Below are 27,642 nucleotides of genomic sequence, written 5' to 3' on the forward strand. Positions count from 1 at the left end.
TTTAAAATTGGAACAATTTGAGCAACAAAATAAAGTAATACTGAATTACAACCCAAAGTATAAAATATGAGTCCATACTGATAAAAAAGATGTAATAAAAGGAGAATAGACAAATCTCCTGTGCAGAAGAATTACAAATAATTTATGTAAATATTCCATTCTCAAGGAGGTGGAATTTAACTCTCCACCCCTTAAGTGTAGGCTGGGCATAGTGACTTCCTTCCAAAGAGCATGGAAAGGGAGTAAAAAGAAAAGTATAGTGGAGAAACCTGACAAATGGTACCCCAGCTGGGAGATCAAAGTTAACACCAACAGTTATGTTGATAAAATGTACCTTTGATACGACATGATGAGAACTTCACTTTACTTCTGCAGCCTTTCCCCTCACCCCCACAAAATGCATAACCCCAGCCTAATGATGAAGAAAATAGCAGATCCCAAACGAGGAACATTCTACAAAATACCTGACCAGTACTCCTCAAAACTAACAAATTCATGAAAAACAAGTGTGAAAAATTGTCACCGGCAAGAGAAGCCTAAGAAAATATGACAACTACATGCAATGTATCCTGGATGCAATGAACGAACAGAAGAGCTTAAACACTAAGAAAATCAAAGTATGGGCTCTAGTTAATGATAATGTTAAAAAAGAAAAAGCGTCCTATTCTCTTATCACATCTATTGTAAAGAAGCAAACAAAAGCCAGTATTTTAACAAATCATTCATTAGTGCTGATTTAATCTTGGAACTTCAAGAAACCAAGACAGCCAACAAAAGTTTTGACAGAAAAAAAAAGACCGACCAACCAATCAAACCCAATGTGCATACCTTATTTGTAGCCTGATTTTATACAAATTTTTTGAGGCAGAGAAAATTGAACAGTCTGGGTGTAAGATGACACCAAAAAAGTTAATTTTTTCCCCGTGTGTGTGTGTGTGTGTGTGTGTGCGCGCGCGCGCGCACCGAAATCCGAGAACGAAATCAGAAATTAGTTTTCTTGGGCGTGAAAAGAGGCCTTATCTGTTAAGACACACATCATGAAGTATTTGTGGAGGAATTGATGTCTGGAATTTGCTTTAATATACTCCAACAAGAAGAGGGAGGAGAAGCATAGATGAAACAAGGTAGAATATTAGTAATTGTTGAGAGGTACATGGAAGCTCGTTATATTCTTCTCTAGTGTTGTGTATTTTAAATATTCATAATGAAACCTATTGAGGACTAGGAAGAAAAGGAAGGGTCAGCTGTGTCCCAAGAAAGGACACAGAGACCAAACCTACACACGACTTTCTGAGTTGCCGCATTCTACTACTCTAGGCCTTTACGATTCCTCCCATCTCTCTCCATTTTCATCTAGCAAGAAGTCGTCAGGTGTTACCTTCTCCTCCTGGAGAAGGTCAGGCGCCCCCTATGAGCTTCCCACATCCTGTTCCTGGTTTTTCTGGGAGTCACCGGTGTCAGTCTATCCCAGTTGGGAAGGCTACGGTATTCAGCAGTCTCCAGCCTCAAACATCCCTGGGCTGACGCGGACTTCGATGCATTTTAAAACTTCCGGAACGAGCTTCAGTGGCACAGGCGGGGCCTCCAAACTTTTCTGAGCTCTCAAAGGCCCAGTTTCCTCTGTAGGGACGGGGCCAACTACTTTACAGCGCTCTCATTAGCCTTCGTTCCTCCAAAGAAGGCGTGGCCACCTCATTTGCCTTCACTTACTTAGACCCAGGCTCTTCATTGGTTTGTTTTTCCCGCACTCTGATTGGTCTATATTCCTTCTAGGGGTGGGCCCTCCAGGTGTGGCCAGATTCTCATTGGCCTTGCTCCGAAGGCGAGACCCCCCCCCCCGTTGGCGTATGATGTCATGCACCAGCGCCCGTCGCTTTCGCTGATACGTCATTCGAGGGCGCCCAACCCGACAAGACCAGAGAGTAGACAGCGGAACTGGTGGAGGCCGCTGAGCCGAGGCGGTAGTAGCGGCGACAGCGACGGCAGCAGCGATGGCCGGGGCGGGGCCAGCCCCGGGACTCCCGGGTGCAGGAGGACCTGTGGTCCCGGGCCCCGGCGCCGGCATGCCGGGCAAGAGCGGAGAGGAACGCCTGAAGGAGATGGAGGCGGAGATGGCCCTGTAAGGCCCTTGGCAAGGCGCGATAAAAGCCCTCAGAGTCAGAGCCACCGAGCCCTGGAGCCTCCAGGCCGCATTTATCCCGATATGGCTCTATCATGGGGAAAATGGGACCTTCGGGATTGTGCGGGCGGGAGTAAGAAGAGATTGGCAGGGGTGAAGGCTCTATCGCGGTGTACCCAACGTTTCAGAATTAATGGAAGGTCCTGAGCTGTGTTGTTGGTCTTGCCTCCTCAGGTTTGAGCAGGAAGTTCTGGGGGCTCCAGTAACCGGCATCCCGACTGCTGTGCCTGCGGTGCCCACGGTCCCCACCGTAGAAGCGATGCAGGTCCCAGCAGCTCCTGTGATCCGTCCAATTATCGCAACCAACACTTATCAGCAGGTACGACTGAGCTGAGCACAGTGCTTGAACACAATGTTTGTGCCAGGCATTGAGAACATAGTAACAACTAAAGCAAACAATACCTCTGCCCTTTGGGAGCTTATATTCTAAAGCCTGTTGTCCAGAAAGTTGTCTGAAATGATGAAAATGTTCTGTATCTATTTAAGTTTACATTGAAGTTCAGTAGTTCCTCAGTCTCATTAGTCACATTCACATGCTCAATAGCAAGTTGTATATAACTAGTGGAGAGGGAGACTACTAAAAAGAAGACAAATAAATGAAACTGGTTCATTCTGTCAATAAATAATTATGGGGTGCCTTCTATGCACCAGGCACTGTTCTAGGCATTAAGCACATAGCAGAGAACAATATAGACCAAAAAAAATCACTATCTTTTTGTAGCTTACATTGTACTGGGGAGTGACAGGTCAAAGAGTAAGAAAAGCAGAGGTTTATCAGCATGGTCAGGGAAGGCCTTTCTGAGGAGGTGACAGTTAAGCAAAGATATAAAGGGCATGATACGGGGAACCATGGAGATATCTGGTGGAAGAGCATTCCCAGCGGAGAGAACTGCCAGTGCAAGGGCTGTGACACAGGTGCATCCCTGACATGTTCAAAGAAGAGCAGAGAAAAGTGTGGCTAGAGTACAGCGAGCAACGGGGAGAGTGGGAAGAGATGAGGACAGAGAGGTGATAGAGATAAGACCTGGTAGGGCCTTGTGGGCCACCTTAAAGACTTTGGTTTTTACTCTGATGTGGGAGGCTGTGGAAGGATTTTGAGCAGAGGAGTAATAGGGTCCAACTTAGAAATTAATCATGGCTGTGTTTGGAGAACAGACGGTAAGGGGGCTAGGGCAGAGTCGAGGAGACTGAAGAGGCTACCATAATAATCTAGGCAAGAGATAATGATAGCTTGGACCAGGGTGGTAGCATGGGAGATGAGAAAGACAGGCTGGACATAATTTCAGATAGTGTGAGATGCGTTGAGGAAGATGAAACAGGATAACAAGATGAGTTGCTCCTGGGAGGGGCTAAGGACAGTTTTCGCTAGTGTGATCCCAAAAGCCTCCCTGAAAAGTGACAGTTTAGCTTAGACTTAATGTTGACAGATAGCCAGCCCCACACAGAATGCAAAGAATGAAACCCTTGGTCTCCCAGGGTAAGCCAGCCAGGGCAGCTTGGTGGCACTGAGTCAGGCCCCTCACCCCAATTTCTTCCCCAACAGGTTCAACAGACTCTGGAGGCCCGGGCAGCTGCTGCAGCCACAGTGGTTCCTCCCATGGTGGGTGGCCCTCCTTTTGTAGGTCCAGGTAAGTAAGGAGTGGTGGAGGAGAGGGAGCCAGGGGATCAGGCAAGGTGATAAAATGGGATGCCTGGGATTCTCCTCCCACCATCCTTGTCTCTTCCCATCCCAACAGTTGGCTTTGGCCCTGGTGATCGGAGTCACCTGGATAGTCCAGAGGCCCGAGAAGCTATGTTCCTGCGTCGAGCAGGTAGGTCTCAGGCCAGGAACCCCACATTTAATGAAGCACTCTTGTTTTGACTACTCTAGCATCTTGCCTACATCATTGCGCTAACTTGCCTGCTTAATTTCATCCCCACCCTGACATTACCATCTTCCTAAAGCACAAACCTGATCATGTACTTCATCAGTTTGGCCTTAGTAAAGCTTGACTTGACCATTGCAAACCACCCTCCTTACTGTCACTCCTAATCCTTATTCTTTGTTGTGTTTCTCCATAGCACTTAATACTTTATAACAAGCTGTACAGTTTTTTTTTTTTTTAATGTTTATTTATTTTTGAGAGAGAGCGCAAGCGGAAGAGGGGCAGAGAGAGAGGGAGACACAGGATCCAAAGCAGGCTCCAGGCTCTGAGCTGTCAGCACAGAGCTCGATGCAGGGCTCAAACTCATGAACCATGATATCATGACCTGAGCTGAAGTCAGATGCTTAACCGACGGAGCCACCCAGGCACCCTGTAACAAGCTATACAGTTTACCCATTATGGCTATCCTCTTTTGTTTCCTCTAAAATACAAGCTTCATGAGGGACGAAAGTCTTGATGTCTGCCACATTGTAAGCATTACGTACTATCTGTTGATGGGATAAATAAACCATCAAACAAGCACCAAGCTCCTCACCTAGCAGTCAAGACCCTACATCATCTGGCCCCTTATGGAGAGACTCTCACATACTCCCCAGGAGCCCTAAACATTGCTAGGATATGCCCGCAGTATTCTTGTTGACCTCCCTTCTCTCTCCTGCTCACTGCCACCCAACTGTAATCTTCCAAAGCCTATTGCCCAAATCAGAATCAAGTTAACCAAAATCAACTAAACCCTATCCTCTCCACGGGTCATTCTTACATTTGTTGAGGTGACCTTTACAGTCAATTTTTGTGACACTACTTCCTTATACATAAGAAAAAAATACACGTTCTGTAAAGTACTGGTACGATCTGTATTGGATCAAACTTGTGTTACTTAAATCCTGTTAAACTTTTTTGTCTGACGTTTGAGAAATCTTAACATCTCTTACTCTTTGGTATGGTTTTGATCAAAATGCACATCTGATTTAGTCACCCTGGCCAGCTTCCAGTCCTGCTATGGCTCCCTGGTGCCCTCAGGAGGACATTCATGGTCCAGCCAATGAGACTATTCTTGGATGCCTACTGTCCTCTTGACCATTCTCTTATGATGCCCTCCAAACTGCAACTTCTGCTATTATAATTTATACTAAACTGAAAAGGGAAAAAAATTTGTTCGTAAATGTTCTTCTTGCCAGTAGTCTTTACGGTCACGCTTTGCCTGACCAAAGGCAATTGGATCTTTATTATCCTTTGGGTCTCAGCTCACAGGAAGCTTCTAGTCGCCCTGGCTAAGTCAGAGGGCTCCTCTGGGCTCCCACCACTCCCCAGGTTTCCCCCTTCTAGTTCCGATCACTCTGCCTGGGCTTTACCCCATCCCGGCCCTGATCACTCTGGGCTGTCACCCTCTGGTGAGACACACTGGGCTGTCACCCTCCTACTCTGGACCAGAAGATCCCTGAGAGTTTTTGGTCTTTTGGTGTGTCCTTATTATTGTCCAGAACAGGGACGGCCCAGAGGAGATGTTCCGTGGTAAATTTTTGCTGAATGAACAAATCGAAAGACTCTTGATCTCCCAGAAGGTTCCCCAGACTCTTCTCCAGGATTTCTTGGATTCTGAGAGTACCTACACACACACACCTCACCTCAAGTGCCCCGGTCCCCCATGACACACACCCCCATCTCTCTCTCCCACAGCTGTGGCCCCCCAGAGGGCCCCTATCCTGCGTCCGGCCTTCGTCCCCCACGTGCTACAGAGAGCAGGTGAGGGGGCCAGGGTCATCATCCCTGCCACATAACTTCCCCCCTCAGCCCTCCAACTCCCCCACTAACACCCTGACAGATTCTGCTCTTTCTTCTGCAGCAGGTGGTCCCCGCCCTATGGCCCTGCGGCCCCCTCACCAAGCCCTTGTGGGCCCCCCTCTGCCTGGGCCCCCTGGACCACCTATGATGCTGCCACCGATGGCTCGGGCCCCAGGGCCCCCCCTGGGCTCCATGGCTGCTCTGAGGCCTCCTCTGGTAAGTATGGACAGGGAGTTAATGGTCAAAGGTGTGAAGGGTGGGGAGATGCTCAATCCTGGACTGGTAGGCTGTGTCTAAATCTGCCTTCTTACTCTCTGACTCTGTCTCAGTCTCTGTCTTTCCCTATTTCTTTTGGTGACTGAGTCTGTTTTTCTTTCTTTTTGTGAGGAAAATAGAGAGAGAAACACATGCAATGGGTTCTGTCTCTGTTTTTATTCTATTCTGTCTCTATCTCTATTTTTCTCTTGATTGTCCTTCTCTGTTTTTCTGTCCTGATGTCTTTGTCCCTGTGTCTGTCTCTGACTAGAGACTCCTTTCTCTGTTTAGGTCTCTTGTCTGCTTTCTGGCCTCAGGCCCTTGCTTTGTTGTATAGGATGGGAGTTAGGTCTGAGCCTGTGAAATGGCATCCCTCATTGTCTGCCCTTGCCCACAGGAAGAGCCAGCAACACCCCGAGAGCTGGGCCTAGGCCTGGGGTTGGGCCTTAAAGAGAAGGAAGAGGCAGTGGTGGCAGCGGCAGCTGGGCTGGAGGAGGCTGGCGCAGCAGTGGCTGTTGGGGCAGGAGGTGCCCCCACCGGCCCTGCAGTCATTGGGCCCAGCCTGCCATTGGCCCTGGCCATGCCTTTGCCTGAGCCTGAGCCACTGCCCCTCCCACTGGAGGTTGTACGAGGCCTACTGCCCCCACTGCGCATTCCTGAGCTCCTGTCCCTGCGTCCTCGACCCCGGCCCCCACGGCCTGAGCCACCCCCTGGCCTCATGGCTCTTGAGGTAAGCTCTCAGGGAGCATAGCAGTCAGGGGTGGGCAGCAAGTAGAAAGGGTTGGGAGAGCAGGCAGGAACCCATGCCTTTTATACCCAGAAAGACATGTAGTCCTCTATCGATGAAGGTAGGAGGGAACCAGGAAATTGGAAGGGCTGGGAGGACATGGGAGAGAAGGAGGCAGATACATGTACCTCACATCCGGAAGCACATCTAGTTGTTTAATTATGGAAGTAGGAGGGCAAGGGGTGAAAGAAACTGGGAGAGTCTGAAGGAGACATATCGGTCCAGGAGACTCCCAACACCAAGCCCTTTGCACCCCATCCCCTTTCCTCTGCAGGTCCCAGAGCCCTTGGGTGAGGACAAGAAGAAAGGGAAGCCAGAGAAATTGAAACGCTGCATTCGCACAGCAGCTGGGAGCAGCTGGGAGGACCCCAGCCTGCTGGAGTGGGACGCAGGTAAGTGGGCCCAGGTGCAGGGCCAGGCACCAGGTGCAGGGCTCAGTCAAGGACACACCAAGGTCTCCTTGGGGCAGACTCAGGGAGGGTAAGCTGGGTAGGTCCACGACTGCCACCTCTCTGTAAGGCAGGCACATGCTATTTGCCTACCTCATGGAGGGCTAAACATTGGCTCTGAAGGGCAGGCCCTCATCTAAGCCACTGGACAGAATTTGGTAGAGGTTATTGGCACCTAGAACCTTCTGACCTCTGCCTGAGTTGCTAAAGATAAAAGAACGTTCTTTTTTCTCCCAACTTATGAAAAAAACAATTTTAAGTTTATTTATTTTGAGAGAGAAAGAGAACATGTGGGAGCATGTGCAAACAGAGGAGGGGCAGAGAGAGAGAGAGAGAGAGAGACAGAATCCCAAGCAGCCTCTATGCTATCAGCCCAGACAGAGCCCGACATGGGGCTGTGAGATCATGACCTGAGCCAAAGAGACAGATGCTTAACCAACTGAGCCACGCAGGCACCCCTTCTGATGAAGAATTTTAAACACTGAATTTAACAGTGAACAGCCAAATATAACTACCATCTAGATTCAGCAATTAACATTTTGCTGTATTCACTTTATCCTTCTATGTGTATGTATGTTTCTTGGATTTTGCTCAATCATTTGAAGCAAGTTATAAATGAAGTTCTCACTTCACTCCTAAATACCTCAGTATTCTTCTCCTAAGAAAAGTGGCATTCTGGGGGCGCCTGGGTGGCTCAGTCGGTTGAGCGTCCGACTTTGGCTCAGGTTATGATCTCACAGTCTGTGAGTTCGAGCCCCGCATCGAGCTCCATGCTGACAGCTCAGAGCCTGGAGCCTGTTTCGGATTCTGTGTCTCCCTCTCTCTCTGACCCTCCCCCGTTCATGCTGTCTTTCTCTGTCTCAAAAATAAATAAAACGGGGGCGCCTGGGTGGCGCAGTCGGTTAAGCGTCCGACTTCAGCCAGGTCACGATCTCGCGGTCCGTGAGTTCGAGCCCCGCGTCGGGCTCTGGGCTGATGGCTCAGAGCCTGGAGCCTGTTTCCGATTCTGTGTCTCCCTCTCTCTCTGACCCTCCCCCGTTCATGCTCTGTCTCTCTCTGTCCCAAAAATAAATAAACATTGAAAAAAAAAAAATTTAAAAAATAAATAAATAAATAAATAAAACGTTAATTTAAAAAAAAATTTTTTTTTAATTAAAAAAAAAAAGGGGGGGCATTCTGTTTTGTGTCATAATACCATTAACATTCCTAAGCAAATGAATGATAATTCTATGGTATCTCATATTCCCTTTATATTTAAATTTCCCCAGTTGTTCCTAAATTCTGTTGTAGCCATCTTTTCCCATGGATCAGGATGCATGCCATTTTAGATCTCTAGATTATCTCCTAAGGAGAATGGTTTCCCTCCTACCATTTTGTCTTATATGTAACAGTGTTTTGAAGTGTCCAGCCCAGTTGTTTTGAAGAAGGCCCCTCCCTCTGAGTTTGCCACATAATTTCCTCTTTAGAGTGGCCTAACTTGTTCTTAGAGAGTGTCCTTAATCACCACAGAAGCTGTGGGGCAACCACAGTGCTAGCTGAGAAAACAGCCCTGCCTCCCATCTGAGTCCTTGACTTCTGCCTCTTGTTTTGGGACTGTCTACCTGCTCCAGGCCAGGGCATGGCAATGTCAGCCTAGGTATGGTCGGTGCGGGCTGTAGCCCCTAGTTCTGTGATCTTGAGCAAGTCACTTAGCCTTTCTATCCTTTCCTCACTCCAACAAGGGGATAATAATAGTATGTGCCTTGTGGCAGAAGGGATTCTTTGGGCTTGAGTACATTCAGTCTGGCTCAGGTCCAGCCCAGAGGGTATGCCCAGGAGTGGAAGCTGAGGTCAGCCTTGGAGAAGGATCCGACAGTGTGTTCACGTTTCAGAGACTCAAGGGGGGAGTTAGAATGGGCTTTCTCTAAAGCAAATGGGTGTGAGGGGCCCAGGGGATATCCATGGGGACCAAGGGATGCTGGGGACTCAGAGGAGAAGCCTGGCTAGGACAAAGTTGGAGCCTTAATTCATGGGAATGGAGAACATGGCTCTGGGGTGGGGAGGTAAAGGCGAGGACTCTGGAGTCAGGTACCAGAGTTCTTGTCCCAGCTCTGCCACTTCCTAGTTGAGTAACATTGGGCAGGTGACATGACCTCTCTGTGCCTCTGTGTTAAAGGGTGTTGGGAGTGCCGGATGTGTTAAAACCTCACGAGTGCTTAGCAGAGTCTAGCACAGGGTAAATAGCATATAGGTGTTGGCTGTTGTTACTGAGAGGGCCCCAGGCAGAGACCGCTGGGGATAGAGGGAGGAGGGTTTGGGGGATGCCTTCAGAGAAGGTGGGGCTATCTAAATAAGGCAGACATGGGGCCAGGCATCTGCATCTTCTGACCTCCTCTCTCCCAACCCCAGATGATTTCCGGATCTTCTGTGGGGATTTGGGCAATGAAGTGAACGATGACATCTTGGCACGCGCCTTCAGCCGCTTCCCATCCTTCCTTAAGGCTAAGGTGATCCGAGACAAGCGCACAGGCAAGACCAAGGGCTATGGCTTCGTCAGCTTTAAGGACCCCAGTGACTATGTGCGTGCCATGCGTGAGATGAATGGTAGGTGAAACCTCTCTTAGGGACAGTGGGTGTGACCAGCATCTGGCCTAAGCCTGACCCCAAGCCTGACCTTGAACCCTCCATTCCCACAGGGAAGTATGTGGGCTCGCGCCCCATCAAGCTGCGCAAGAGTATGTGGAAGGACCGGAACCTGGATGTGGTGCGCAAGAAGCAGAAGGAGAAGAAGAAACTGGGCCTAAGATAGGGTCTGTGGCCAGGCACCCGCTCCCACCTGGCCGGGCGCTGGCTCTTCCCCCAGTTCTCTTTGGAAGATCCCCAACTATCCACCCATCCACCCTCCCCAAAACCAGTTTCAATAAATTTACGTTATTTCCATCCCTGGCTGGGCTTAGAAGCACTCTTTGGGGAGCAGGGCTTGACATCCCCAGACCTGGAAATAGTGGGGAGCTTTATAAGTTTACCTAGCCAAACATGTAAATGGGCATTTTCAGTGCCTGTCACATCTTCCTGAAACCTCCTAAGTGTGTGCTGAGTACAGCCCATTCCACAAAGGAGGAAGCAGAGGCTTTTAGCAAGGCCAAAGCCAAGCTGAGACTCAGACCCGTTGTCTTCTCACTCCAGCTTGTGTTCTCAGCACCAAGGTGGGGGGTCTTCTGGGCCAGGCCTTCTGGAGCCCACAGCCTTCCAGGCTTTCATCCATTCAGCAACCTCACCGAAGGCCTAGCCAGTGCTGGGGACATGGTGACTGAAGCAGTCTCAGGCCCTGTTCCCTCAGAGCACATGGTCCAGTGGCAGAAGATTGGCCCACTGCCACACAGTGAGAGCCCAGAGTGGTCGGGACTGGGATAGTGGAGCCCAGGGTGCTGACCTGGCAGTCAGGAAGGGCTTCCTGAAGGAACTCGCCACTTCTGCGTCTGTCTCATGCTCTTCGTGTCATTCTCTCCCAGTTTCTGCAGTTCTCATCCTCTGGATCTCAGACTGTTTTCCAGTTTCTTCACTCTGCCAAACCCCAGCCAACTTCTCTTGCCGTACATCTGTGTGGGCGTCCTCGAGTGTTTCTCTGTGTCTATTTCCCTGAATGTCTCTGTGAGTGCCCCTCTGTTTCTTGTCTCTAAGTGTCTGTATCTCTCTGAGTTTCTATTCTCTGCATCTGCAGGTCTCTCTTTTCCCAGCCCCAAGCTTGACTCTGCCTGTCTGAAGTGTCCAAGCAGAATCTTGAACACTAGGCTAAGAGCTTAGACTTTGCCTCGAAGGCAGCAGCAGGCCCTAAGTAGTTGAAACCAAGTTCACGCGGGGACTGGCATCAGATTTGCACTTTAGAAACAGCCCTGACACTGCCGTGCTGTGGACTGGAGGTCTGAAAGGGGCTAGGGCAGGGACCAGGCAGAAGAGGGATACTCCATGATTCAAGCATGGGGAGGGGATGAGGGTCTCCCAGGGCCAAAGCCAGCAGAACCCTGGGTTGAGAAGGGGCACTCAGAGGAGGAAGGAAACAATGCCAAGGCCTCTCAGGAAGCTGATTACCCAGGAGAGGTGTCAAATTTCCTCTGTTCCCGCCTTCCTCCCTTACTGCTCCCTCTCTGACGTCACATTTTCCAGTCTGGTTAGAAGGGTGAGGGTCTCCCTCCCTCACAGGAAGTGTCCTTCAGCCCCCTGTCACCTGGGCCAGACAACCCAGCCCCAGGACCCTCAGACCCTATCCCCACATCACTAGCCCTCCCTGCTCCTGACCCCCTTCTGCTCACTTCAGTCAGGGAGGGCAACAAGGGAGGAGATGGGAAGAGGGAATGATTCCAAAAATGAAGTTTTAAATGTGTGTGTTTAAGTCTTCCTGAGGAAAGGGAAAGAAAGCTCGGTGGGGTTGGGAGCCAGATGGACAGAGATGGAGAGGATGTGGCAAGCAGAGATGAGAGAGACAGATGGAGAGGCGAGAATGGCAGGTCAAGGCAGTACAATGGGAGGGAAGATGGGGAGAAAACGCAGAGAGAGAGAGAGATGGAGACTTGAGAGATAAGGAAGTAAGGAGAGAGAAGGGAAGGGACTGAGATTCAGCAGGAGAGACTGGGTGACAAGGCCTCACTGGATCAAGCCTGGTGCAACAGAGACCCAGAGCCAGGGACACCAACCTAGAGTAGGGAGTCATGGAGACTGACACACAGGAGAGAGACCAGCTTCAGGGGGAGGAGGCCTGGGGCATGGTGGGGAACACTAGGTTAAGGTACCCTTCAGGTCCTTGGGTTAGATAGATGGCGGAGCAGTGGCCTGGGAGCTCTTTGCTCACCCAATGCTGAAGCCAGTCCCAACACCACCCACCCATCATGTGCCCTGGGAAGTGGCTCTCCCCTTTCAAGCCCAGTTTCCTCATGGAACACCAACAGAAGAGTAGTGCTCACACCTCCATCCTCCTACCCTCAGAATGGTAAGTGATTAATGGTCAAGCAGGGTGAATATTGAAAAATGCCCATTATTAAGGAGGTTATTTTTAATGGTAAACACTAATACAGCATAATGGGTACAACCACAGGCTCTGAAGCCAAGCTACCTGGGTTTAGGGTTACCAGATTTAGGAAATAAAAATACAGGACACCTAGTTAAATTTGAAGCTCAAATAAACAAATAATTTTTTAGTATAAGTATGTCCCAACTATTGCATGTATAGATGTATATGTTATATGTATACGTGGGGGGCGGGGGGGGATGCCAAATCATTTGAAGTAAGTTACAGACATCATAACACTTCGCCCCTAAATATGTGTCCATTTCCTTATAGAGACATCTTTCATGTTATAATACCATGATCACATCTAAGAAAATGAATAATTCTATATCTTATATTCAGTTCATACTCAAAATTTCCCCATTTGTCTCAAACTATTATAGCATGGAAAGGCATGGATTCTGGACATGAAGAGAAGTGGAAGGAAGTCTGTTTCAATTTCCCCTTTCATAAAATGAAGACTAGTACCTACCTCATAAAAGGATTAAGTGAAAACCCAGTGACACAGTTGGTGGCAGGCAATGAGCCCTCAATAAATGTTAGCTATTAGAAGTACTGTCGTCATTATTTGTATCGTTGATGCTGTTACCATGATTGACACTCCTCAAGAGCAGCCCCAGAATGTCGTCCTCAAAGCCCTCGAAGGGGAGAACTCTGCCCAGTTGGGGATTCTGGGTCAGCTTCCCCCAACCATATCCTTCCTCCCCACCCCCCACGCAGTCCCCCTGCAGATTGTGACGTAGGCCGACCTGGGGTCTGGCCGGAAATCCCCCTTCCTGTTGTAGATAAGCCTGGCGCAACCCAACTGACCCCAGACCCTCCCCCCTTCCCCCCCCCATGTCGCAGGATCAAGACCCAAGACGGAGAACCTGTCCAGCAAGTCCCCCGCCCCACCCCCATCACCCCGTAAACTCCCCTCCGCACCCCGGGTCTCGCGCAGCCCGCTGTTCCCCAAGCTCCTGTCCAAGTCCAAGCCATCCCCGCAACAGGATAGCCGGAGCTGTCAGGAGGCGGCGGACGGCCATCCCTGAGGGGGGTGGAGGGTGGGGGGGGGACGACGCTTGGCCCCGCCTCTGTCCCTGCAACTCGACCCAGCTGCGACCCCCAGCTCTGACGTCTCGGAAAATTCCCCCCCTGCCCCGGCCCCCAGGGGAGGGGGTGCATGGTATGAAATGGGGCTGAGACCCCTGGCTGGGGACAGAGAAACCCGCCAGAGGTGAGCCATGAACTGGGGACTGGATGTCTAGGGGTCTGGACTCTTGGGTCTGAGGGAGGGAGAGGGCTGAGGTCCCCTACTCCTAGTCTGAGAAAAAAGGACACTGGAGGCCAAGATTCCAGGGTCTCGGGGAAGAAGGGAACAAAAGGCCTGGACTTCTGGGTCTGAGGGAGTCTCCAGCCAGACTCCAAGGTCCCTAAGTGTCACCAGCTCACCCCTTCCCCTTTTTTCCCCTGCCCAGAACATTCACAAGGAGCATCCATGGACTTGTGGAACTGGGATGAAGCTTCACCGCAGGAAGTGCCCCCAGGGAACAGGCTTTCAGGGCTGGGTAGGCTGCTGCACTGAGTCACTGTATGGGGAGGGTGCACAGGTGGGGGTCTCTGCTGACCCCGACCCAGCCCTAACCTCCTCATTGCCTGCAGAAAGAGCTGAGCTCGGCTTCTATTTCCCTGAGCTGGCGTTCCCAGGGGACACGCTGACAGTGGAGACACGCTGGAAAGGTGGTTTTGGGCTGGGACACCTGGGAGCTGAGGAAGGTGAGAGACTGGGCTGCTGGGACTGAGGGAGGAAGGGTGTGTTCCTGGACTCCGGAGCCAAATGGGGGGAGGGCTGCGGGCTTGAAGTCCTGAGGTTGAAAGAGGACGAGGCCAGGGTCCTGAGTTCTAGGTATGCTTGAGTAGGGGCTGGAGGTAATAACTCATTCCCTGAAGAATAAAGACTGCTGCGTGAGTGATCGAGGGGACGTCTCTAGTCACTGCTCACACCTCCCTAAACTCCGTTCTTATCCCTCGCAGGGCTCTCACCGCTGGACTGGGGCTCCACGTTAATGCATCCAGAAGCTACATGGGAGGCGGGTGAGTGTGTACACAGAGGCGGGGGAAGAAAGGGACTGGGGTCCTCCTCCGTAGCTGGAGGTTTAAACTACTCGATCGTTGAGGGGAACGGGGCTAGGACGGGAAACACCTGTGTCCTCGAGGTGGCATGGCCTAGATCCGGGAGCCCAGGGCCCCAGGGCTTAGAGCTTAGACTCCAAGAACCCCCGGGCCAGAGACCGGGACACCTAGGCTCCCCTCACTTGAGATCTGTTGCTCCTCACAGATCCCGCCCGTCAGGCTCTTCCGTGGTCGGGAGACTGGACGGACTTGACGTGCAACGGCTCGGACCACTGGAACGGCTTCTCCCAGGCCCCGGGCCCCGCCCCTCCCGGCCTGGGCCCCGCCCCCTTCGCCGGTTCTGCGGGGACAACGGATCAGAACTGTGCCACCTCGGGGGGAGGGACCAATTCGTGGTCTTGTGCCCAGGCCGCCCCCAGTTCCACCAACTGGGACAGTTCTATTGGTCTCGACGGCGCCACCTACTGGGGCAAGGGCCTCCGCGGGGAGCCTCACGCGGACTCTACCATTTCGTGGGTTGGACCTGCGGTCTCAGACTCTACCACCTCCTGGGTCTCGGGGCTGCATACGGACTGCACCACTTCTTCAAAGGGATACCAGGCTTCAGATCTCACCACGTCCTCTGAACCCAGCCAGCAGTCGGACCACGTAACCTTGGCTTGTTACCCCAAAAGTAACCATCGAGGTGAGGGGTCCGCAAGACCCGAATCTAATGAGGCGGGGCCTAGGCGCGTAGGGGCGGGACCCAGGAAACTGGAAGTGAGGGGGCGAGGCTGTTACCTAAGAGTCCGAGAGAGGTGGTGATGGTGAGTCCTGGGGGAGGAGAGGACTAAGACACTGGTAGTCTTCCAGGGAGCAAGAGACCTAGGCTCCTGGATTAGTTGAGAGGAAAGAGGTGAGGGTCTGGATATCTGGGTCTCCAAGATGTGGCACCCAAACTCCTAAGTTTCAGAGATGGGGGCCCCCGGCTGCCTGGGTCCCTGAGGCCGATGCTGGGGATCCTTATATGGAGGGATCCGGACTCGCTGGGCCCGAAGGGGATGGACTTCTGGGCCCCGAGTTGGGAAAACCGGACACGTGGACCCTTCGAGGCGAGGGAGCCCGGACATATGGGTCATCGAAGCGACTTGGTCCGGGGCTAGGAAGCCTGAGTGTTCACCTGCCTGCACTCCTCAGGTCCCATTCAGCTGTGGCAGTTCCTCCTGGAGCTGCTCCGAGACGGGGAGCGTAGCAACTGCATCCGCTGGACGGGCAACAGCCGCGAGTTCCAGCTGTGTGACCCCAGAGAGGTGGGGCAGCTTCCCAGACCGGCCAAGTCCCGCCCCAGTCTCGCCCCAGTCTCCTTCAGTTCAATTTAGCCGAGGCAGTTTGCCTAGCACTTGACCTCCCCCACCCCACCCCAGCTCGTACTCATCTCTACCCCCGCAGGAGTTAAAGGGACTAACTCTTGCCCAAAACGTACCCGAAACCGCGTCCCCCGCCCCGTGCGTCTGTTGCCTAGCCAGGCTCCCTCCTGACTCTCAGACTAAGCCCAGCCTCCGTCCTAGGTGGCGCGGCTCTGGGGTGAGCGCAAGAGGAAGCCCGGCATGAACTACGAGAAGCTGAGCCGAGGCCTGCGCTACTACTACCGCCGCGACATCGTGCGCAAGAGCGGTGGGCGCAAGTACACGTACCGTTTTGGGGGCCGCGTACCCGGCCTGGTCCATAACGACTGCGCGGGAGGTGGACCGGGAGGAGCGACCCAATAAAAATACCCCGTCAAATTGGTCGTGTGTGCTGCCTGCGTCCTTCCCACTGACACTGACTAAACCCACTAAGGACCCTAAGTGTGCACCACCACACTCACATCCCACCCCCACCCCCGGCCTGTGTGATCTTAAGACGCGCGGTGACTAAAACACACCCAGACCCTTAGGGGACCTACTTGTGTGTTCACTGTGTGATGGGATATTCAAAGGAATCAACTCAGTCCCTTTAGGGCCTACTGTGTGCCTGCCCGTGCTGGGACTCGTAAAGGAATCGGACCCAATCACTAACGTTTGAGTTTACCTGCTGTGTCCCTTCTGAAGAGAAGACTCAAAACTCCAAAAGAGGACTTATGTGTGTTCTTCCAGTGCTTGGGACCATTAAGTAATTAGACTTAGTGCTAGATCCCCCAAACCACCTACTGTCTCACCACTCCAAGTTGAGGGTGGTTGAACTTGGATCTAGATCCCAAGGAGAGCCTACCCCATTCTGGGAACCACTGAGTCCCTAAAGAGTGGTCCTCCTATGGACTGACAAAATGACAATTTTAAATAATTGGTCTGAGAAGGACTCACCAGGAAGGTGACATTGAAGCAAAGACCTGAAGGAAGTGAGGAAGGGAGCCAGCTTCACAAAAAGCATTCCAGGCCAAGGGGAGAGCAAACACAAAAGGCCCTTAGAGGGAATCCAGACTGCGTGTTTAAACAGGAAGAGGCCAGTATGGCTGGAGCAGTGGGAATAAAGAGAAAAGGATAAGAAATGAGGGTATAAGAGGGACCAAACTGTGTAGGTCATTTATAAGGACTTTGGCTTTTGACTGAAAGAGTCAGACAAGACCCAATGGGAGGGTTCTAAGCCAAAGGGAAGTGATGACTGAGGTGTTAACGGGGCCTCTCTGGCTGAGTGGATGATTGTGGAGGGCAGTGGGAAAACCAGGAGGCTAGGGTGTGGGCTGCTTCTATAGCCTAGGCTGGCTGTGCCTGTGGCTTGAACCAGATGTCGAAGATTCTGGATACATTGCTTCAGGCAAAGACAAGATTTCTTGATCAGCTAGCTGTGAGGTGTGAGAGTCAGGGATACCTCTGTGACTAGAATAGATGTGTCACTTTCCAAGATGGACTAATTTCTGCCAGACCCAAGCTTTTATGTTCTTAACCCCTCCTCTCTGTGATGCAGGACTTTGGTTTGAGCCTTCAGGCACCCAAATCTGTGTTAATTTGTGCCTTCTGGAGTTTGGGGAAAGACGGTAATGAACAGGGAGGTGGGAGTCTGGATATTCCTCACAGTATGACAAATGACCCTGGGAGAAAGACTGGTTCGATTTCAAACCCCTAACAATTGATCCCGTAATAATCATGAAGAGGGTAGGGACTCGTGTTTGTTCAATGATGCATCCCCAACCCTTATCGAAGTACCTGGCACTGGGTAAGCGTTAAACAAGCAATACCTGCATGAATAAGGATACTTCCGCTGGGATACTTTTCCCTCGGCCCACTCTACAGATAGTCCCAGGACTCGAAACTCCTTTCCCTAGGTAAAAACAAGAGATGAGAAACTGTAACCAGGCGTCTCAAGCCCCAGGTCGGACCTTTGAAATGCGCACGCTAGCTCACGATTGGGCCGGAAGTGATGATCAACAGGCATTCAGCCCAATAGGATTTCGGAGTTCTCCCGGATGGGCGTGGCCTTAATGGCTCCAGAGACGGCTTTTCCGCGGGCGTTCTAGCCTCGCGGAAAACTCTCACACAGGCTGACTCGCTCCGCTTCCGGCCGGCCTCAATTCCGCTTCCGGTCCGACTCTGGCGTCTTTGCTGAGGGTCACATTGAGCTGCGAGGTGCTTCGGGGGTGTCTTTAGGTGAGTGTCCAGGGCTTGGGAAGCTGGGACCCTATCCTGGGGAACTGAGGAACCGGACCCTCGTTTCTCCGAGGACGAAGTGAGTTTCCGGCCCGCGGCGTCTGGCCCCCCCTGGTCCCTAGGGTCCTGTTCTGTTAGTATTCGTAGCTAACGATTATTTCGGTCTTCCTTAATTAATGCCAGGTAACGTTTCACGCGACTTTATTAATTCATTTAATCTTCACTCCAGCCCTATGAGGAAAGGCCCGCAATTATCCCTTTTTGACAGTGAAGCAACTGAGGATCAGCGATATTAAGCTACTTAGCCGGCGACCGGGGTTTGGATTCCGTAGTTAGGACTGTAGTGCCCTCAATCAGCAGGCCGTAAGCAGACGTGGCTCCCGTGGCTTGCCCGGGCCGCGGCCTGGCCTTGCACCCAGGTTTCTGGTTCCTCCTCCCTCTTGAATGTTAGAGGGCCTAAGAGTCATTCCTGAACCACCCTCCCTCCCAGGTCTCCCCCCAAAACAACACTTCAGAACAACTCTTCTTCTGTGCCCCAGCGCTGGTATTCTACGTCTCCTCCCCATGCGCCTCTACCCTTTCCCCCCAAAGATTCTACTGTGGTGCCCCAGATCCCCACCACTACCTTGGGTCCCTTGAATTTAACACTGGCCTGCTCACTACCTTGGGTCCCTTGAATTTACATGGGCCTTTGTAACCCCATTACTCTTTGAATTCTCTGGAATAGAGGCAGTTTCACATTCCATGGAGAAAACTGTGTATCACCTCATAAGAGATACAGCAGAGCTTTTTGATTCTCAGTCTGCAAAGTCCATAGAATGCAAGGTGTGCTAGTACTTGAAGGGGGGAAAATTACATAGGTATTTTTCCTAACCTTTTTTAAAATTTCTTTCTTTTTAACTGTTTGTTTATTTTTGAGAGAAGCGAGCGGGGAGGGGCAGAGAGGGAGACAGAGAGTCCCAAGCAGGCTCCTCGAGTGTCAGCACAGAGCCTGATGCGGGGTTCCAACTCACCAACTATGAGATACAAACTGAGCTGAAATCAAGAGCTGGAGGCTTAACAGGCTGAGCCATCCAGGCACCCCTTTATTCTTCTTAATCTCTAATTTAAATGTAGCATTTCCTTTTAAGAATGGAGGCATCAATCTTGGTAATATTAGCATCATCTGTCGCTTTGTCAGCAATCAAAATCACAGGTCATCTTATATCACATTATGGTTGCGGATGTCACAGAATACATCTTCACTCGTGACTACTTCAGAATTGTGGTAGTTAATAAATCCTCTGCTACATACAACTGGTTTTCTTTATGGTCCTATGCAATCTTTTAATGCATTAAAAAATATTCTGAGAAAGGGTTCATTAGATCCCCGAGGAGTTCATGGTACCAAGGAGATTAAGAACCTCTACAGTGTAGATCTGTCAGTGATGGAGTGTGGCTCCTCCACTTGTGTGACCTTGGGAAGTCACTTGGATACCCTGTCCCTTGTCTGTGAAACAGTGATAGTAATAAGTAATAGTTCCTACCTTTTAGAGTGGCTGCAGGAGTAAAGTGTGTAGAACAGTGCTTGGCCTATACTGAGTACTCGGTGAATGTTAGCCAGTGTTATTTTGGGACGAATAAGGCCCGATTTTGCTAAGGAGTCCCATCCCCCCGCCCTGCCAAGCCCTGCTGTGACTTCCACACTTAGATGTGTGGATTTGCCCCACGCTTTACCTCTGTTTGTATATGCTGAGAGGTAGAAGGTGGTGGCTGATTCACACCTAACCTACCCCATTATTCTGTGTCTGGGTGGGCTGACCTCCCCATGCCCAGGTCCCTTAGAACTTTTGCCAACCTCCACTGCCTATGCCTCCAGGACTCAGCACGATGGCAGAAGACATCAAGACCAAAATCAAGAACTACCAGACTGCCCCTTTTGACAGCCGCTTCCCCAACCAGAACCAGACCAGGAACTGCTGGCAGAACTACCTGGGTAAGCAGGGCATAGACGTGGGAGGGGATGCAGACCTTTTCCTGGTCCCTCACCTCATGTCACTTATCTTTTGTCTCCTACCGGATCTGTACATCCCAGGCCTCTTTTTTTGTTGTTGTGGGCATCCCACCTTGCAGGGCCCATGCCCCTCATCACAGCTGTGTTCAAGTTCCAGGATCTAGGTCAGGATCACAAACTTTGGTTCCTATAATGATTTTTTTTTTTTTTTGAAGACTGTGTGTATATGTGACAGATGTAACATACATAAAGGAAATGTGTAAAGCATAATGTACACCTAAATGAATAATACTAAAGTGATTCCCCTGCGTAACTATAACCTGGATAAAATTAGATACTGGCCAGCATTCTGAGCTTCCCTGCCTACTGCATGCCTTGCCTTGAATACAGCATCCTACTCTGCCCACTAGAGATGTAACCTTGCCGACTTAAGGCAATCACATTTTGGTTTTATCACTGCTTTTAGGTTTGCCTCTTGATGAACTTTATAGACATTATACATAGTCTCGGATTTTGAATTTCTTCATTTGGCAGTTTTGAAGATTCATCCATGCTATGATGTATGGTTTGGTCATTTTCATAGTGTATAATTTTCCATAATTTATTTCTGGACCCTTGCATGGTTTCCATTTGGGGGCTTTTATGGATGATGATGCTATGAATGTTCTGTGTAATTTGATGTGCATATGAATGCTTTTGTTATGTAGAGAATGTGCCCAGGAGTAGAATACTTGGAGTATTTTTCTTTTTTTAAATTAATTTTCTACTTTTATTTTATTTATTTATTTTAAAGATTTTGTTTTTAAGTAATCTTTGCACCCACTGTGGGGCTCAAACTCACAGCTTCGAGATAAAGAGTTGCATGCTCTACCGACAGAGCCAGCCAGGCACCCCTTAATTGCCTACTTTTAAAGGTGTTTTTGTTTTTAGTCTATTTATTTATTTTGAGAGAGAGAGCCCCAACAGGGGAGGGCCAAGAGAGAGGATCCCAGGCAGGCTCCCCACAGTTCAGCACAGATCCTGGTGGGAGAAAGGGGAGGCTCAGGCTCACAAACCACAAGATCAGGACCTGAGCTGAAACCTATAGTCGAATGAATGAGCCATCCAGGCACCCCTAATTTCCTACTTTTAAAAACAAGATTATCCCCTTCCCGTCTTAGGATGCCAGCATCTTAGCATCAAGATCATCTTCCCTTTCCCTTGCCCTGGTTTTGGACTTCCATAGTCCCTGCACATGTCCCTCATGTTACCTCCTCATTCCTGACCCCAGAATTTTCAGGTCAAACAGTAGTTCTCTAGGGGCCACGAGATCAATTTGGCGAGGCATGTCTAGCCTTTTTCAGCACATTTGTAGGAATGTACATTCTTTGTCAAACGTGTGTGTGTGTGTGTGTGTGTGTGTATGCATAACTGCTGTGAAGTGAAAAATATTTCTCTGAGTTTTGATCAAAAATGTTCTAGGGGCAACTGGGTGGCTCAGTTGGTTAAGTGTTGGGCTCTTGATTTTGGCTCAGGTCATGATCACACAGTTTGTGAGTTGGAGTCCTGAGTTGGGCTCTTCACTGACCTCGCAGAGCCTGCTTGGGATTCTCTGTCTCTGTCTCTCTCTCTCTCTCTCTCTCTCTCTCTCTCTCTCTGCATGCTCCCCCTCCCCCACTTGTTCTCTCTCTCTCTCTCTCTCTCTCAAAAATAAACATTTTTTAAAAATGTGTTCCAGTCCTTGGTCTGGGCTGAACCTGAGCCCCTTTCTTCACAGACTTCCACCGCTGTGAGAAGGCGATGACTGCTAAAGGGGGTGATGTCTCCGTGTGTGAATGGTACCGGCGTGTGTACAAGTCCCTCTGCCCCATATCCTGGGTATGTACTGCCTGCTGGGGCCCTTGGAACTTCGCTGGATGGGGTCTTAGCAGAAGGGAGTGTGGTATCTCACTGGGGGCTCATCTGAGAGGCAGAGGAAGCACAGGGCATCGCACTGTCCATGGGACTTGACCTTTTCTTTGTGGAATTGCCCTCCTTCTCTCTTTTTAATGATACTCTCAGCCAGTCAGGACTCTCAGCTGGGGCCGTCTCCATGCTACATCCATCTTGCTCATGCAGCCCACGAATATGCGTATGGCCGGCTCCCTGTCCCTGTGGGGCTCGCCATCTTGTGCATTTCTGTGCCTTTTATTATGAACACATTCAAATTATACATAAAAGTAGAGAGAATAATTCAGTGACCTTCCACTTATACCCACTCCCCAAATTGAGTATTTTCAAGATTTTTCCACATTCCCTTCTTCTGTCCCCTTTTCTTTGCTGTAGTGTTCTGAAGGAAATCTCAAACATGTCTTTTTACCCCTACCTACTTCCGTGTGCTTCTCTAGAAGATGCGGACACAGTGAGGCAATCTGGCTAGCCCTGATTGACCAGACCTTTTGTCACTATTTAATACTCTGTCACACACTTCTTTAAATAAAGAATTTATCTTTAGGGGCCCAAGTCCTTCTGATTGAGCCCCCCGCCTCCCAAATATTTATGTTTAACATTGTACTATTTCCTCAAATCAAAGATCCTCTTGACTGCAAGAAACATTGAGAAATCTTTTTTTAAAATGCCAGAAAGGAATGCAATTAATGCTAATTTCAGAGATGTTAAAATGCAAAAACCTTGTGTTTTAGGATCAAAATATGGTAGTATTACAAAAGTCATAGTGCTTATTAAAAAAAAAGCCAAATGTGAGCAGTACAGTAAAATAAAAAGTAGAAGCTGTCTTGTGCTCCCCAGTGCTCCTTCCCTGAGGTAACTAGTGTTAACTCATTCCCTTTTTCCTGTGGAGCCTCTGTATGCATGAGTCACACGACATAGTCTTTGAATTGCTTTGACTTCTCAGTGTGTCTTGAAGCCTTTTTTTATAATAATGCATACAGATCTGCCATTTTAGGTTTTAGTAACTTTCAGATGCTTTTATTTAACTGATTCCCTTTTGATAGAGATTATGTTCTAATTTTTCAGTATATATGAAGCATCCTTGATGTACGCCTTTGGGGCTTATTTCTTGAGAACAGATTGCCTTAATGCAGTCTTCCTCAGCTTGCTTGGCTCTCCTCCCACCTCTCTGGCCACAGTGTCTCATGTGTCTTTGAGTGCCCTGTGCCCTTCCAGGATTTCTCCTTGTCGCTGGGTGATCTTGGGTAGCATGATGTTGTGAATTCATAACATCCCTCCTCCAGCCTCAGAGCCTCCATTGGGTGCATGCTGGACAGAGGCCTGGGAAGCCTGCTTCCGGCCCCGGTGCTGCCCTACGCCCCATTCTCCAGGACCTGGGCCTGCCCTTACCTTGGGAGCAGCAGATTGTGTGGTTCCTACCCTCAGGTGCCTGCTGTGTCTGCCCTGTTAGGGCTGAATATAAATGTATTCTGCCAAGTCCCTTTTAAACCTGGCTGCCCTGGCTTCTTTATTTTAAAAACTTGGTGAAGTAAAAACAAGTGTTTTGTTATTGCTGCTGTTGTTGTTAAATTTTTTTTTTCATGTTTATTCATTTTTGAGACAGAGACAGAGCATGAGCCAGGGAGGGTCAGAGAGAGAGGGAGACCCAGAATCTGAAGTAGCCTCCAGGTTACGAGCTCTCAGCACAGAGCCCGACGAGGGGCTCAAACTCATGACCTGTGAGATCATGACCTGAGCTGAAGTCGGACACTTAACCGACTGAGCCTCCCAGGCACCCCTGTTTTGTTTTTTATGAAAAATATAACCACTTCACAAAAACTTAAAAAATAGAGAAAGGGCAGAAAAATGTTCCCCATCCTCCTGACCTCCCTAATAATACTGTCACATTTCCAGGTGTTTCCTGTGTATTATTTTCAATTAGTCTCTAATCCCAGTATGTGTATTTTGGAAGGGCATTTAAAACATTTTTTCCAACCATGTTTTGTTTTCCAGGTTAAAAAATCTTGAGTTTCTCTATGAAAAAATAGCACTGACTTTTGTGGAATCTTCAAAACAGGAGATTTATGTAATGTAGAAAGTGAAAGCCCCCGAGCCATTCCCTTCTGATGCTAAAGTTAACTTTCCTTAGTCATTTGGCACAAATCTTTTACTTCCTTTTCTGTGTGCTAATGTGTGTGTATGTGTAGATACGTGGTTATGTACTTTTTAATACTAATGTGGGTCATACTCGTGACACTGTTTTGTGCTTTGCTTTTTTTACTTAACATGCATTGTGTACCTACTTCCATGTCAGTACAATCTGCTCACTTATTGGGCAGCCATCATCTTAATAGTTATAAAATATTTCCTTCCCTTTTAGTTGGATTCACATCTTTTCACTATACAATAGTGATACTTCGGTGTACATTTCCATTCCGGGAAATGTTTTCTCCTCTATTTGAATGGTTCCCTTAGTTTCCTTTCCATGAAGTGGGATTATTGGGCAAAGTGAAATTTCCAAGTTATCAGACCAACCTGATCCTTTAAAAAGAGATGGAGGGGCGCCTGGGTGGCGCAGTCGGTTAAGCGTCCGACTTCAGCCAGGTCACGATCTCGCGGTCTGTGAGTTCGAGCCCCGCGTCAGGCTCTGGGCTGATGGCTCAGAGCCTGGACCCTGTTTCCGATTCTGTGTCTCCCTCTCTCTCTGCTCCTCCCCCGTTCATGCGCTGTCTCTCTCTGTCCCAAAAATAAATAAACGTTGAAAAAAAATTTAAAAAAAAAAAAAAAAAAAAAAAGAGATGGAGAGGAGGGTAAGGGGCATTAAGGAATCTACTCCTGAAATCATTGTTTCATATGCTAACTAATTTGGATGTAAATTTTTTAAAAATATAATAAAATTAAAAAAAAAAAAAAAGGAGATGGAGAGGGGCGCCTGGATGACTCAGTTGGTTAAGCATTCAACTTTGACTCAAGTCATGATCTCATGGTTCCTGGGCTTGAGCCCTGCATCGGGCTCTGTGCTGACAGTGCAGAGCCTGGAGCCTGCTTCGGATTCTGTGTCTCCCTCTCTCTCTCTGCCCCTTGCCCACTCGAGCTCTATCTCTGTCTCTCAAAAATAAACATTTTTTAAAAAGAGAGAGATGGAGAGAGGGTCAATCCCAGCGACTGAGAAGTTCACTCATAGAGTCCTGTGGACTGTGGACAGTACAAGTCCAGTATGAGGGAATCCAGGTGAGCGTTGACCTGAAAAGATGTCCATCTCCACTCAAGTCATCAGGAAAACACAGCTTAAAACAACAGAGAGAAGCTTGTTTTTACCTTGCATTCTGGTGCAAGAATTATAAAGATGGACAGTGCTAAATGTTAGTTGTTCTATAAATTGGTACAATCTCTTTTGAGGTCAGTTTGGCAGGATCTTTCAAAATGGAAAAAAACATACACGTGGCAGTTTTACATCTATACCTACAAAGATGCTCCTGTGTGAGGATCTTCATTGCAGAGTTGTTTGTAATTCAGAAACAACCCGAGCTAGATAAATGTTGGTACATTTATCTTGATCTTTGTGACAGAAAACAGAAAGAGCTCTAAGACTTGTGGGAAAAGCAAGTTGCAGGACAATATGTAGTGTGGCCCAATTTGTATGTTTTTTAAAGTACAGAGTATTCATGATACATGGTGTGTAAGTATGTAAATAAAATACACATCACTTAACTATGAGCCAGCTCATTTGTAAGCACTTGATATGCTCTAAGGGCAAACGCTGGAAAACAGGATGAGATGGATACTGTTATCGCTATCCTCATTTTTTTTTAATGTTTTATTTATTTTTTGGAGACAGCGCGAGCAGGGGAGGGGCAGAGAGAGGGAGACACAGAATCCAAAGCAGGCTCCAAGCTCCTTGCTGTCAGCACAGAGCCCGGTGCAGGGCTTGAACCCACAAACCATGAGATCATGACCTGAGCTGAAGTCAGACGCTTACCCGACTGAGCCACCCAGGTGCCCCTCACTGTCCTCATTTTATACAATTAAAAACTGAGCCCCTGAGGGGTGCCTGGGTGGCTCAGTCTGTCGCGCACCCAGGTCTTGATTTTGGCTCAGGTCATGATCTCATGGTTTCGTGAGTTCAAACCCAGTGTCCAGTTCTGTGCTGGGCGTGGAGCCTGCTTAAGATTCTTTCTCTCTCCCTCTGCCTCCCTCCCCACCTTGTGTGTTCTCTCTCTCTTTCTCAAAATAAAAATTAAAAAAAAACAAAACAAAAACAGGCCCTGAAAGATTAAGTAATTTGCCCGAGGTGTCACAGCTAGGAATTCTGATTCAGTCTTCCTTATTATCCGTGCTTTGGTCCACTGCCTCTAATACATGGCATATATATGTGAGTGTGAGGGTGTGTGTATATCAGTGGTTGTGCTTCTGACCGCCTGTAGGACGGTCCACAGGTTGCAGAGTGTTTCTTCTAGGGAGTGTTAACAGTTTGATACTGGCCTTTCTGTTATTTTTTATATGCCTATATGCGTACATCTGTGATCAGCAGGATCACACTCTGTATTCAGTTTTGCACCTTTTTGCACTTGGGAGATCCACTCGTGCCAGGGCATAGATGAGCCTCTTTTTTTCTCGCAGCTGCCTAGTGTTCTTTCCTGTATTCTGACAACCATCACTGAGTGTTAACTCTGGGGTTCCTGAAATACGGCACAGCCGTACTCTTGAACCTCTTTACAGTCACACATCTCCCCAGGGACAGCCCTGCAGTGAATGTGGGATTTTTCTGCATGTTACTTGCCCCCCTCCAACCCTCACTCCTGAAATAGTGGCAGTACTGGGCTTACTTGTTGACGACTGAGCAGGTGAGCAAAGTGAGGAAGACCAAGGTCACTCATCTGGTTTCCCCACAGGGGAAGGGAGTAACATTGGCTGTGTTTCCACAGGTGGCAGCCTGGGATGACCGCCGGGCGGAAGGCACGTTTCCTGGGAAGATCTGAACTGGCTCCACCCACCTCTCCTCCGTACTCCATCCTTCTCCTAGGGCAGTGAAGGGGGACCTGGGTACATGGTGATCCCCACCCTGGGATCCTGAAGCATGGCTTAACTAATAATAAATACTCATTGGAAAAGTGTAAGACTGTGTATGTGTGAAAGAGCTGGATGATCGGGCAAGAAGCTGGGGTAGAATTAGTACCTTGACCAGTAAGAGGGGCTTCAGGGTGATTGTTTTTTTTCTGTTTTGTTTTGTTTTGTTTTATGTTATTAAACTGACTGCCTTCTCTATACCAGACAGTAGAGTGAATTGATTATACAAAATAGCCTCGAGCCCCTATACATGCTAAAATTTATCTGATTATTCCTTTATTATCTATATAATTACAAGAAAGTTTTTTTATGTAATTTTTGAACCATGTGAAAACAGTATAATAAAAACTTCTGTGTACCCATCACCTAGTTTTAACAGTTATCAACAGAATACCAATCAGTTTCATCTCTAATTATTCCCCTCCCCCCTAGGTGATTTTAAAGCAAATCCTGGGGATTTATCCAGAGATAAGTAAGTATATGTATCTCTTAGAGATGCAGATTTATTTTACACATGATTACACTGCCATGAATTACATCTA

The 27,642-nt window shown here is 49.0% G+C and overlaps 3 protein-coding genes across 8 annotated transcripts; all 3 read left to right on the forward strand.

The window, feature by feature from the left end:
- Positions 1 to 1,887: 1,887 nt before the first annotated feature.
- Positions 1,888 to 10,296, forward strand: RBM42 (RNA binding motif protein 42). Of its 5 annotated transcripts, none has more exons than XM_025914543.2 (10): positions 1,888 to 2,119; positions 2,354 to 2,498; positions 3,723 to 3,807; positions 3,916 to 3,990; positions 5,782 to 5,847; positions 5,927 to 6,102; positions 6,539 to 6,871; positions 7,203 to 7,320; positions 9,766 to 9,960; positions 10,053 to 10,296. In XM_025914543.2, the coding sequence occupies exons 1-10, from the start codon at positions 1,992 to 1,994 to the stop codon at positions 10,163 to 10,165; spliced, it is 1,434 nt and encodes a 477-aa protein (XP_025770328.1). In that variant the 5' UTR covers positions 1,888 to 1,991; the 3' UTR covers positions 10,166 to 10,296. The 5 variants fall into 5 exon arrangements, with proteins under 5 accessions (XP_025770328.1, XP_086547186.1, XP_086547187.1 ...); XM_086691060.1 differs by having other exon boundaries at positions 5,948 to 6,102; XM_086691061.1 differs by lacking the exon at positions 5,782 to 5,847.
- A 2,956-nt stretch (positions 10,297 to 13,252) lies between these two features.
- ETV2 (ETS variant transcription factor 2) lies at positions 13,253 to 16,295 on the forward strand. The gene is made up of 7 exons (XM_086691096.1): positions 13,253 to 13,634; positions 13,876 to 13,965; positions 14,060 to 14,173; positions 14,432 to 14,491; positions 14,736 to 15,215; positions 15,707 to 15,819; positions 16,078 to 16,295. The coding sequence occupies exons 2-7, from the start codon at positions 13,896 to 13,898 to the stop codon at positions 16,276 to 16,278; spliced, it is 1,038 nt and encodes a 345-aa protein (XP_086547222.1). The 5' UTR covers positions 13,253 to 13,634; positions 13,876 to 13,895; the 3' UTR covers positions 16,279 to 16,295.
- Positions 16,296 to 17,986: 1,691 nt separating this feature from the next.
- COX6B1 (cytochrome c oxidase subunit 6B1) lies at positions 17,987 to 27,150 on the forward strand. Of its 2 annotated transcripts, none has more exons than XM_025914592.2 (4): positions 17,987 to 18,132; positions 19,991 to 20,107; positions 21,882 to 21,982; positions 26,959 to 27,150. In XM_025914592.2, exons 2-4 carry the CDS (start codon positions 20,002 to 20,004, stop codon positions 27,010 to 27,012), a joined length of 261 nt encoding a protein of 86 aa, XP_025770377.1. In that variant the 5' UTR covers positions 17,987 to 18,132; positions 19,991 to 20,001; the 3' UTR covers positions 27,013 to 27,150. The 2 variants fall into 2 exon arrangements, with proteins under 2 accessions (XP_025770377.1, XP_025770378.1); XM_025914593.2 differs by having other exon boundaries at positions 18,080 to 18,211.
- Positions 27,151 to 27,642: the final 492 nt, after the last annotated feature.

Source organism: Puma concolor, chromosome E2, assembly GCF_028749965.1.
Source record: "Puma concolor isolate L17-30 chromosome E2, mPumCon1.1.hap2, whole genome shotgun sequence".
Taxonomy (NCBI): Eukaryota; Metazoa; Chordata; class Mammalia; order Carnivora; family Felidae; genus Puma; species Puma concolor.

Excerpts from the sequence above, each read along its gene's own strand:
- COX6B1 (XM_025914592.2), top strand. The coding sequence starts at position 20,002 with ATGGCAGAAGACATCAAGACCAAAATCAAGAACTACCAGACTGCCCCT. Across the intron at positions 20,108-21,881 it reads CTGCTGGCAGAACTACCTGG|ACTTCCACCGCTGTGAGAAG; the intron begins GTAAGCAGGGCA and ends CTTTCTTCACAG. Across the intron at positions 21,983-26,958 it reads CCCTCTGCCCCATATCCTGG|GTGGCAGCCTGGGATGACCG; the intron begins GTATGTACTGCC and ends GTGTTTCCACAG.
- RBM42 (XM_025914543.2), top strand. The coding sequence starts at position 1,992 with ATGGCCGGGGCGGGGCCAGCCCCGGGACTCCCGGGTGCAGGAGGACCT. Across the intron at positions 2,499-3,722 it reads CAACCAACACTTATCAGCAG|GTTCAACAGACTCTGGAGGC; the intron begins GTACGACTGAGC and ends CTTCCCCAACAG. Across the intron at positions 6,872-7,202 it reads CTGGCCTCATGGCTCTTGAG|GTCCCAGAGCCCTTGGGTGA; the intron begins GTAAGCTCTCAG and ends TTTCCTCTGCAG.
- ETV2 (XM_086691096.1), top strand. The coding sequence starts at position 13,896 with ATGGACTTGTGGAACTGGGATGAAGCTTCACCGCAGGAAGTGCCCCCA. Across the intron at positions 14,174-14,431 it reads ACACCTGGGAGCTGAGGAAG|GGCTCTCACCGCTGGACTGG; the intron begins GTGAGAGACTGG and ends TATCCCTCGCAG. Across the intron at positions 14,492-14,735 it reads AGAAGCTACATGGGAGGCGG|ATCCCGCCCGTCAGGCTCTT; the intron begins GTGAGTGTGTAC and ends TGCTCCTCACAG.